The sequence below is a fragment of the Ptiloglossa arizonensis genome, chromosome 12, assembly GCF_051014685.1.
Source record: "Ptiloglossa arizonensis isolate GNS036 chromosome 12, iyPtiAriz1_principal, whole genome shotgun sequence".
NCBI lineage: Eukaryota > Metazoa > Arthropoda > Insecta > Hymenoptera > Colletidae > Ptiloglossa > Ptiloglossa arizonensis.
Genome location: NC_135059.1, coordinates 6,858,447 through 6,871,191, shown reverse-complemented (window position 1 = coordinate 6,871,191; position 12,745 = coordinate 6,858,447). Strand labels below are relative to the sequence as shown.

Below are 12,745 nucleotides of genomic sequence, written 5' to 3'. Positions count from 1 at the left end.
GCCAATGTAGATATTACACTGGTGTAATTCACTAGTGTAGATATCACACTGGAATTCTTGTATGCATTGTTTCACTTTAAGTTTTTTGCCAAGAGAGAACTTGGAAATTTTAATTGTAATTTTTCAGTTGAAATTGTGCAACGTAAGGTATCTAATTAAACTGGTGCTCGCTATCGAATCACACGCGCACAGAATGTGCACAAGTGCATAGATTGCAGTGTTCTGTCGATTAAATTCTAGAAGTGTAATATCTGCAACTTGTCTTTTGGTTCTTCCGTATTTCTCTGGCTTTTTTCATGTCTAACGAGACGATGTCGCCGACTCTCACTTTTAATGCCAAAATACTTTCACCAACTTGATCGACGAGGATACCAACATATAGCGTATCCTTCCTATCCGTGTTTACACGGATACGTACAATCCAATGTCAGTGACTTTCCCCCGCGAAAGTTTCACGATGATCGATACAATTTTTTCATCTCAATGTAAATGTCATTCGGTAACCAAGGACATATATGTACTTGTGATCGAGACACAAAATATCGGTATTCTAGCACGAATAGAATCTATTAAAATAGATTAACCAAAGTCTATTTTCTTCTTGTAACAGATTGAAACAATATTTCACCATCCTTTCCGTATTCTCGATATATTTGCGATTAACTATGCTAAGAGAATAAAGGAGAAAAAAAAATATATATATATAATATATATAACAGGTTGTTCAATAAGTTTTATCGAACGACGAAACTTATTGAACAACCTAGTACGAGTTTTAAAGAAAACGTGTGAATTTTCCAGTATAATTATTCTCGAATGCTATGGGATATGGAGACTGTACAGCCGAGCGGACATCTATCAGGATTTGTGGACAAAGCTTTAAAGCTGCTAGACTTGAGGCAAGTCATGATGGAAGTTGAGACGTCGGTAATGTCGAAAGTGTCTTGTTCAGCGTGTAAAATAGGTGCGGGACTTCTTCAACATTACATAAAGTCCGGCAAGAGCGACGAAGAAGTTATGCAGAGTATTTACCAATTTTGTGTTTCGCTTAAAATCCAAAGTCCTCGAGTTTGTCAAGGAGTAACGTTACTTTTTGCGGTAAGTTTTACTTTCTATTTCTTTCCTCTCGCTTCTCTTTTTTTCTATTCGTTGAAAACAAAAATAAAACAGTTTCAAGTATTTGCGAAATTAATGCATAATTAACATTTAAATACGCGGATATCTTCTTAGTTGTCCTTTCTTCGGTGTAAGTTGTACACACATTGTATACACTAAGTTACTAGAGAATTATTAACAGCAATGGACGTATTATCGAGAAAATAAAAGAGAACGATCAATGATTTTTTCATGATCGAGCTCTGATTGGAATACTTTTCATTTACTCTAAAATATTTACTGCAATGCCAAATTAACTTTTTGTATCGCCGTGTTTCTGCCCAGAAAGAAGTCATTTACGTTCTAAAACAAGTGGATATGGGGCCAGCGCAAATCTGTAGTTTCGTAATTGGTGACGCTTGCGAGGACGCGTACAATCCTCTGCACGAGTGGGAAGTAGCCTTCCCACCAGTAAACAAACCACCTGTTAAACCTCCTGTACCACCTCAAGAAGGTGCGCCGACCTTCAAAGTCCTTCATATCTCTGATACCCACTTCGATCCTTACTACCAAGAGGGCACAAACGCGGAATGTAACGAACCATTATGCTGCAGATTGACTAACGGAGCACCCCAGACTCCAGCCGCAGGTGCTGGCCGATGGGGTGACTACAGAAAATGCGACACGCCAAAAAGAACCATCGAACATATGCTGAAACATATCGCCGACACACATTCCGTGAGTAATGGACTTGAATTAAAAAGATTTATCGTGTCGCTTCTTTGTGTAGATTACGCGTAGATGAATATATATTCTCGAGACAATTAGTGGAAATTTTCGAATACGCCCTTCATTATGCTAAAGACACCATAAAAGGGCTACGAAATATTCTATTCTGTATCTATTGGGTTGTTCGGAATGTAATTTCGTTTTCCAAAACGAAAAAAAATGTTTCATTTTCATCGAAAAAAACGAAATGACTTTCCGAACAACCTGATATATATATATACTTATGTACGGTGCACCCTCGATAAATGTAACCACTGTTGGCGAGTAGAAATGGTAGTTTACATACAATTAGCAACGGATGGAGTTGGAAACGAAAGGAGCAGGTAGTGACCATAAATAGTGGAGATATACTGTATAACATGGACTTCTACTTGGATTAATTACTATTATCGTTTCGTGAATCTTCAGCCGCGTTTTCCTGCAATTATCGAGGTTCTACTGTATTGTAAAATAAAGCAGAGTTTCCTTTACGATTTATTGTACACAACGTGACCGCAAAGAAAATTCACATAAACTTGCATTTTTAACAAATTCTCTTGATATGTTCCACATTATTGTCTTACGTATAAATAGATTCGTATTATTTTTCGTATCACTTTTTGCAGTTAATTAAGGACTGTAACATTTTATGTATTTTCACGTACTAATTGATTCTACGTGTACAGAGATATGTGCGAAAGTTACTCATAGTTTTGTACAACTTGCACCAACATTTCAGATAAATTCATCCAAAAATGGCTCCTAATAATAAATTTTGTTCGGTTAACATGGTAAACGTGGAAAGGAAATTAATTGCTGAAATTAGAGAGCATGCGTTATTGCTTGTGTACATGTTTATCGTTTAAACCTCGTAATAAATATCAGAATTATATTAGAGGGAAAAGTGCAATTACTGAACACGTACTGCATTCCTTGGTATCACGATTACGATTTGTACATAAAATATGCAAGTGGTACAATTTTGTAAATTTCCAATTTTACTTTAGGATATAGATTACATACTATGGACTGGTGATTTACCACCTCACGATGTATGGAACCAAACGAAGGAAGAAAATTTAAAAATTTTGCAGGATACTGTAACACAACTCATTGAAACGTTTCCTGGAATACCAATCTTTCCAGCTCTAGGAAATCATGAAACTTCTCCCGTTAACAGGTACTTTTTCCCTTAATTTCCGAGACCTTTTTTTTAAATTTAATATTGCATTATCAATATAAAAATAACCACCAACGAATAAGAAAAACTTAAAGACTTTCTTTAGCACAGTAATTCCTTGAAAGATGTTCGTTGCTTAGGACCAGCAGTAAACATTTTTTAAGGTATTGCCTTTTGAAAAATAATTTATTAAAAGAATAACATATATTACTTAACATTTATTCCGATTCAATCTATTATTTATTGAGAAAGAAATGATACGTAAGTTAAAAATTCTAATTTTTAAACGATGTTAAATTTGTTTATTTCAGTTTTCCACCACCATTTGTTCCAAAGGAAAATGACATATCCTGGTTATATGATGCACTTGATAAGCATTGGAGACGCTGGTTACCAGCAGGCGTTTCACGTACTGTTCGCAGAGGTGCCTTTTATTCGGTCCTCGTTCGTCCAGGTTTCAGAATTATTTCCATAAACATGAATTATTGCAATAACAAAAATTGGTGGCTGTTAATTAATAGTACAGACCCAGTAAGTGAATTACAATGGCTTATCTATGAGTTACATGGAGCTGAAATGAATGGTGAAAAAGTTCATATTATTGGACATATACCACCTGGTCACTCGGACTGTTTGAAGGTGTGGTCTCGCAATTATTATCACATCATCAATCGGTTAGTAAGCTAACATCAAGTCATGGTTTCTATGAAGTCGCGGTCTACCGTCCTCATAGATCATAATAACATTGTCAATGATGTATCGATTTGATTAAATTATTGAGCTATTATTATAGAATATTAGAAATGTTAATACTAAAATTGAGATCTCATTAAAATTTAAAAAAACACTTTAAACCAGGTATGAATCAACAATCACAGCACAGTTTTTCGGACACACTCATTACGACGAATTTCAGCTCTTTTATGATACCACGGATCTTGGAAGAGCTGTTAGTATAGCTTATGTTGGACCATCAGTTACACCTTACAATGATCTTAATCCAGGATATAGAATATATTACATTGACGGCGATCATGCAAAAACTACTAGAGTAAGTTTTATTAAAAGTTTTCCACTATAGCTAAAAAATGCAACGTATTAGCTTACAGAATTATAAAATTCTTAAAGATTCAATTCTAATTTTTAAGATTTTAATCGCGGAGAGTGTAACGCAACAATACCTTGCCAACTGTTGAGGTTTCTACCTCGTTACTTATTACATATTTATCCCCACTTATCTCATCTCGCTTATTTTATCTCGTATTCGATGTTCTCGAAAATGAACAAGTTGGAGATGCACAATATCTGCAACATCAATCTCCCTTACTAACTGTCTCGGCTCAGTTTCAAGCCTACGACAGTTAGCGAGACAATTACTATGAAATGATACATTGAATGAAATATGTGTCTCTTTATTGTATTTAGACAATTTCTATATTTTATTCCATGTTTTATAGAAGTGAACGATATTAATATTCAATTAGATTACAAATGTTTAGGTCTTTTCATGAGTAGAGAAGTGTTTGTAGCTTGAATGCAATTAAAAATTTCTTAAATAGCGAGTGGTTTAACGTCAAATATTATTTACTTTTTGTACAAAAAGCTGCTTTTGAAATGCAAAATGATTTTTGGAAAAATGTAATCATTATGCATGACACGCAAGTATAGGAAGAAGTTAATTATTATTTAAAACTATGTTTCAATAAGTAATTATTAATAACTAATATAAAAATTTTGCTTTAGTTAGTTGTGGATCATGAAAGCTGGATTATGAATTTAAAAGAAGCAAATTTGTACGATTATCCATTTTGGCACAAAATGTACAGCGCCCGACAAGCATACCAAATGTCATCCCTCTTACCTAAAGATTGGGATTCTTTAATAGATAAAATGAGTAATGAACCGTCACTTTTTGATCTTTATTACAAGTAAGTATCTTTTTTCAATTTTGTTCATACTAATACCACTTAAAACATTCGGGCTAAACTTGAAAACTTGTTAAAACTAGTGGGGGAAAAGTAATTACAATAACATACATATGTTCGCCATGACATAATGTAACTATTGTACAACAAAACTTTTGTATACACATACATTATAACTTATTGAAATTTATTATGACAAGTTTTTTCCATATCAGTTATAAATTATTAGATGAAGTAGTAATGTATAAACATAGTTTTAACGTTTTAACGTTTTAACGTTTTAAAGACAAATTAAAATTTTGTATGAATAGAAATCCACACAAATATTCTCCAATAATTAAATTATTGGCAAAATGTTTTGAGACTTTTCAAAACATCTATAATTTCTTTTTCTATGTATCATTATAAATATACAGTTACTATAAGTTTAATTAATCTTTCAGACACTACAATAAGAATTCTCCTGTAAGGCCATTGTGCAATGACGAGTGTAGAAAAAGATTACTTTGTGATTTGCGAAGTGGAAGAAGTCATGACCGCAAAGCACTGTGCCAGAGTCTTGAATCCAGAATAGATAATGAAACAAGAATAGGATGGAGAGCTTGGATTTATAATGGACTAGCTTTGTCGTATGTACAAAATACTTTATTTGAAATTTATAAATAATTGAATTGATATGTAATTTTATAGAGAAATTTAGCGTGCAAGCTGTTGTGCTTTACAAATAATTCTTCATAAACTTTTAAGAAGAACATTTACCTTATTTAGAACAAATAGTTTTTCTATGTATTGTGCATATTGTTTGCCTTTGAAAACTTGTGAAATAGTAACATCTCTTTCATTAATATTACTTACAAATATTTATAATTAAATCCTACATTATATATATTCTTTGTTTATAAAAAAAAGTTGTCGATTACCAATAGCAAATAACTTATTTCAAAATAAGCAAATATTATTTCTATCAGTTATTCCATCATATTTTATATTATTCCTGCAATATTTTCTCATAATTGTTGCAGTAAATTCATAAACTTAATCAATATATACACTTATTAATATATTTGTACATATACAAATTTTATTAGTAGTGTTATTTTACTGTTAATATTTAATAAAAGTGTAAATTAAAAATAACACGATCAAAGTATATGCGTGTCATGGATGCATATATCATCACTATTGAAATTGGTATGTATACAAATTTCCTAATAAGCTTGTACATTCATTGTAGTTCATGATTTTTCTATAATATAATTGTTATTATTACATTACATTATTTCAACAGTTCTATCAAATAAGGCATTATAATGATTTTATATACAGATGATTTAATTATAATTGTTTTTCAATTATTAATAACATTCGCTAGTAGAGAATTTTTTAATCACTTTCAAATAATGAATGCTTTTATGTGAAGTGAAGATGCTGAGCAGTTATACAAATAATAACCTAACAGGTGGTGGAAGTTTATCTAGTTTCATTTTAAGAATATATACTAATTATAAGCTCCTTTGCAAAAAGCAGCACCGCATATTAATAAACGACTACAGTAAAAGTTGGATAACTGCATGAAAACTGAGATCCAAGTCAGACACTTATCCAACCAAGGTATTGATTTTTAGACCTAATATGGCTCGAATTATTCTTCGAAGTTTGCTTATTTTAATCAGAAAACCCTCATAAATACAGCGATAGAAGTTTCATTTTTTTTATTAGAGTTTTCAATATTTGCACTCGGTTCGGATTATATTGCTTGGTTGTTGAATTTCAAGATGTATACATATTTATGTCGAGGGGAATCCCCACAGGCGGTACGAATCGCAGCAGTTATGCCGTATCCAACTTTTACATAGTAAATATTTAAACTTCTGCACATTGATTTATGCTATTGTCACATTTTCACTTGCTTAAATTATTTGATCGCATATTTATTTCCTTTAATTGAAAATACTAATTTTATTTAACACATGCATGCAAAGTGCCGTTTATATATAAAATTGTTAAATGTAAGGTGCATACATTATTCGTATGTTTCAGAGGTTTCCTAGCAAAACATTTAGCATCATAATTTTTCAGCATAAAACTGTAGTATATCATCGCTATGCTCTATTTTTATTGTAGGCACTAACTTTAAAACTGTCACACGTCTAAGTATTGTATAAATATAACACGGAGAAGGATATTATTACAAAATTTGTAGATACATAAGGTGGTAGTATTGTAAATATTTCTTTCAATAAAATACAAATTCTCTAATATTTATTTTTTCTCTGATCTATTATTCCTGTACATACTATTAATACTTTTATTTTTTCAGAGGTGCTGGAAATTACGAATTAACACAATTTTTTTGGATTCAGAATATGCTTATAATAATTAGTGTACAAATGTATATCAATTGTTTAATATAATGTTTAAAATAATTAGAGATGTGTATTTATCCAAACCACCTTATTGTTTAGTCGATTGTTAAACAGTGAAAAATTGAAAATATACTTCCAAGTATAATTAATTAAGGAAACATAATGTTTTTAAAAATATTGAAAACAATAACTCTATAAAATACTATATGTATTATATTTGTTTCTAAAAACACTTTGTGTTATGTTTAAAATATATTTTGTTTCTAAAATAAGAGTCAGTTAATCATTTCGTTTTTGATTTATTATCCTGCATAAGTTTAGCATTCAGAAACATAAACAGGATTTTTGCTATTTCTGATTTGTTGCAGTCTAAAAAATTGTTCAGTCGAATAATTGTATGAGACAACTCTGATCCCCTAATTATTTTAAGCAGTGTACAGTTGGCCGCATGAATTCGTCCCGTTTAAAAGGAATTTGGTACGCTAAACGCGTCTCTTTCTTCACAATACGCTTCTAGTTGCATTGATGAAGCACTAAGTGGTATTACTACAACGGCGTGACGTAGGTGCGCAGAATCACTATGCTCTCAATCGCATAATAGAACGGTTTAAACATTTAATTTAATACGCTCACAGTACAACAATGATAGAATACCTAAAACCATGCAACTTCGAATAATTTAAACGAAATTGATGCAAATTAAAAAGTTTTGTATTTGTCATTGAATCTTCGTGAAAGTATTATCAATGGAGTGAAAAAGTTTTCTCGAAGAAAATTAGATCAAACACGACTGTATTCGGACTGTTTTTAATAATATGTTGTTTGAATAACTTCTGAAAAATTTTCAAAAATAGTCCGAATAAGATCGTGTCTAAATATGTTTCCATTAGGAAAGTCTTACAATTCCATTGATAATAATTTCCTGAAAATACAATTCAGCGCATGTAATACGAGACGCGCTTATTGTTACATTCACTCGTGGTGTATCTTTGCTGTTTATGCGTACAGAAGTTAATTCCTGAAATGAAAATTCGACCTACCTTCGAAACGCAGTTTTTTAAAATCGACTCTTTCCAAAAGTTGCATTTATTTCTATTCTGTGTTTTTGTTTAGGTGACTCTAAGTATGCGGGAGTATATTTTCTTAACATTGTTGTTAAAGTTTTTTAATTGCAGGAAATAATAATTTTTTATTTCTTTACAGAATGTCCATTTTCATGGCAATTCCACGATTTGCATACAATTTACCTAAGTATGTGTTAGGTCTAGGATAAATGAAGATATGTTGAATGACAAATTGGTGTAATTTATAATATTAAATTATTAAATATTTAAGACATTGATATTGTTATTTCGGTGCTCAAAAGCTACAACATACAATAGCATGCACGAGCGCATACAATACGAAACAGTATGACGTACGAGTGTATCCTTCAGATGCACGTTTAGTTAAATGTGTATTTGACTAATGGCAGATTTTGTACTATACAATTTAATTCTATAGAGAGAATGACATTTAATTATACTTTAAAATGTCCTTCTTCATTGTGATCGGTTAAATATAGTACAAAAGCTTTTAGTAGTTTTAAAGATATTTGATAACAAAAATTTCTTTGCAAATATTTGTTTATTATTTACTTTTAGACATTTTACATTTGCAAATGTAAATGTCCCTGTCCTAAAAATTTTATTTTGTATTTAAGTTGCATTTGTATTCATTTATTTTCATTTATTTATTTCATTTGCATCAAGTTTATACTGCAAAATAGAACTTAGAAAAATGAAACATATTTATCAACTGGAGTTATATAAGGATCAATATAGTATGAATTATAATCACTGAGTTCATCTAATTAAAAAATATGAATAGCATATGTAAACTCTCCAGTATATTAACACGTTAAACACCATTATAATAATTCTCTAAAGCACTTACAAGACAAGCTCCAATACTTGTAAATTTTTAAATAGCATTATTCTCATTAGTAATATTATAAAATAACTATATCAACAAATTATTAAATATTTCAACTTTTTACATTATGTTTTGAACAAATATCAGGGATATCGTTAAGTATAGAAAACTAATGTGGTGTTTAATGTGTTGAGAAACATTTAAAAACTACTGCACTTAATTTGCAATATACTACTTTTTGTGTATTTATATCTTATATAAAGAATTAAATTTATACAGATTGGCTTAATGATAAAATTGTTAAAATAAATATAAACTGATGGCAAAGAAAATATAATAGAATCAAAATTATTATAATGCAAATTTTTGAAAAAGTAGAAACCATAATACCAGACTAAGATTATACACAAGACAATTTTCAATAGAGTATTTTGTAAACAATTTTTTATATATACACTATATAGTTATATGCTGAATTTTTTAGATAAAGTTAAATACATTGGTAAATATAATAGAAGCTTATTTTTTTTTAAATTAAAAATAAATGTAGAAAAATTGTGTTTGACCTTTATTATATTTAATTATTTTAATATATTTAATACCTTGTGTATACTGTTCAATAATCTGCTCTGATTTTTCTATACTTTTTCCATTATATTCAATTCGAATACATGCATAGTAAAGTTAAGTTGAAGATCTAATTTATGGTTCATACGTATTAGATAATAAAAAGTACTGTAACTGTCGATGTTATTTGTTATTTAGATGTCGTTTAATAAACAAAATATTACTCAAATTTTTCAAAGCTTTGTAGCAAGATAGGTTAGGTATTTCTTATATATATATTAACTACATAAGAAATATTTTTATGCATAATTTTGCTTCCCTAAATATGTATACTCGAAAAATATAACAGTTCTAAATTTAACGTTCGAACGAAGCAGTATTTTCTACAATATATATTTCCTCAGGCTATATAATATAAGTTTGAATCTTATTTGAGTTACTGCTAATTTCAAATGTGATACTGTTTATACAGCAATACACATGACAATAAGAATCGAAACTCAAAACTTTTTATATCAGTATTTATAAACGGGTAGTCTGTTACTCGTGGTACAATCATACTCAGTACTTTTCTGGATTATTTTATTCAGTTTCCACTCTAAATAACGCTTTTCGAAAAGTCAGTTGCTGAAATATTAGTTTTATTGAAACGAGAGGGTAGACATTAATAAATCGATGAAAATGTAACGAATTGTAAAACATAAACATAAATATTTTATTATTTTATAAGAGATACCTATAGCTCGACCATTTATAGACTCCCTGAAAGATTGGCACGAACAAGGAGTGGGGGGGCTGCGAAGTGCAGTTTCGCAAATTCTGTGTAGTACTTCTACGATTTATTTCAGATATGATAGTTAACGTTCATACCTTTTTAGATATACGGTATTTGAAAATAACATTGAAAAATTAATTTTTGCAATATAAGAATTTCATAATGTACACGGTTTTCAAAATGATAAATGTTAAAGTTGTGAAATTAGTTTTTCCAATTCTTTAAAATTTTAACATTTAATATCTTGAAAACTCATTGAGGTCGGAAACTGAAATTTTTCGGTATTTAGTTTTTCACCGTCACTTGTAGATTATTTAAATAAAAACAATATTTTAAAACCTAGGTTAGTATTTGAACTCGAATAGTGTATAAAATATTATTCTTAAGAACCTAAGAGATAAACAGATTCAATGCGGAGTTGGGTTTGGTGGGAGAAGGGGGCGGGAACACCGTTTTCCCATCGCAGGGATCTTTTCTAAGTTGTCGAGTTATACATATCACCTAAGAAGATCTAACAATGCATACCAAATGGCGGCGTGCCAATGAACAGCGAGTGGTAACTGTAATTACTGGTTAAGAGTGGAGAAAGAATGAAAGGAAGTTTGATATCGATGATAATTGCTTATAAAATGTAAAACCAAACTAACAATTAATATCTGTTGCAAACAATTATTTAAATATTTTTATTTGCATTTTAAACGTTTTGACCTCTTTTTTGAATCTTATTCGATAACAAAATTACCTCGAAAACCTTTATAAAACGATGTTATTACTGAATATAGTTCCAAAAAGAAATCGTGACGTTTAAAATATGAATAAATATGTCCAAATAATTACTCGTAAATAATTGTTTGTAACCGACTGTTGATATTTGGTAATTTTAAATTGATAATCGTTTGTAACATTTTAATGGAGATTAAAAATGTACAAATTATTATCAATTCTTGCTAATCGTTAGGTAATATCATGCTTTATCCAAATGTTCCAAAATCTTCCCGCGTTTGAGGCGAATCTGTTAGGAAAGCTTTAGCGATAAGTCTGGCCAACAGACTTAAAAATGAAATGCAAAATCTTTGTTTTTTCCCATTTAAACATTAATTATTGATTCCACGTGTAACTCACGGGCAAGTAAGCAGTTAGTATCGTACGAACATAGTTATGTTTTACGTTTTTTTATCGCGTCCCGAGTTCCTCTGCATTAAGAGTACATAGTTAATAGTTGTGAAATGTTACGAGTTCATTCGCGTTGCTTGAGGCATGGAGAATGCTTGTGAGTAATTATGTCAATCCCGTATGTGAGACTGTTGAGTGATTATTATACAAATAATATATAATATGTTTATTGTTTTACTTTTGTGTTACAATTTCTTACATTTATACCTTATCTTTTTACATTAGGTTACCACATATAATTAATCTTAAGTATCACATACATATGTCTTACAAACTGTTTATCCTTCTCTACCAGTCCCTGTCCTCTTTGTCACCCATTGCAGTACGTAGTAGATAAAATATTATTCAGAAATACAGTGATTGTAAAATAATTCTTTAATCGAAATATACTGTATTAGAAACTATCGACATTAGAGTTATAAATACGCTCGTGTTTAACGAAATATACAGTAGCGAATTATGTAATGCGTGGGGGAAGACCAAACCTCGGTACTGAAATTTGTATTTCTAAAAAATGTTAAAGCTCACTATACATTGTATCTTGAATGACTATAATTTATTTTCATCGAGCAAACTTGGCCAATTTAACGATAATATTCTCACGAAGATATAAGAAAAATGTACAAATTTAAATTGTTAACCCATTTCTCACGTGCGATAAGGATCGCCTCAGTTGCTCGCTGTCGATCGCGAACAGTTTGTAGTCCTCTCGTTTAGTTTTGATGTATGTATCTCGTTCGCTACTTTTCCTCGAACAATACATATATACATACATATATGCGAGCCTTGGCTCGAGTCTGAGATAAAAAAGGTCGATTACTGGTAACCAAATGGTGCCAAATACTTCAAAATGCTAGTCACCGGACGTATTCACGAGCATTTTCCAAAGCTTTACAATTATACATTACATTTTCTGTTCTTATGAGTGCGTTACAACGAATACAAGGACAATATTTTCAGTTTAATTTGAGTCACGAAGCTA

The 12,745-nt window shown here is 30.4% G+C and overlaps 1 protein-coding gene across 6 annotated transcripts in view; it reads left to right on the top strand.

Moving 5' to 3' along the window:
- Window positions 1–7,446, top strand: part of LOC143153213 (sphingomyelin phosphodiesterase) — a 31,872-nt gene extending 24,426 nt beyond the window's left edge. For 2 of the 6 annotated variants that reach the window (XM_076324165.1, XM_076324164.1), the window contains exons 4-11: window positions 802–1,098; window positions 1,441–1,833; window positions 2,871–3,043; window positions 3,355–3,717; window positions 3,902–4,094; window positions 4,787–4,971; window positions 5,412–5,597; window positions 7,289–7,446. In XM_076324165.1, coding sequence (XP_076180280.1) covers window positions 802–1,098; window positions 1,441–1,833; window positions 2,871–3,043; window positions 3,355–3,717; window positions 3,902–4,094; window positions 4,787–4,971; window positions 5,412–5,597; window positions 7,289–7,382 — 1,884 coding nt within the window. In that variant the 3' untranslated portion in view covers window positions 7,383–7,446. Of the gene's footprint in view, window positions 1–801; window positions 1,099–1,440; window positions 1,834–2,870; window positions 3,044–3,354; window positions 3,718–3,901; window positions 4,095–4,786; window positions 4,972–5,411; window positions 5,598–5,990; window positions 6,160–6,256; window positions 7,230–7,288 lie in introns of those variants that run through there. The other 4 variants (XR_012993735.1, XR_012993734.1, XM_076324167.1 and 1 more) reach the window with 4 other exon arrangements.
- Window positions 7,447–12,745: the final 5,299 nt, after the last annotated feature.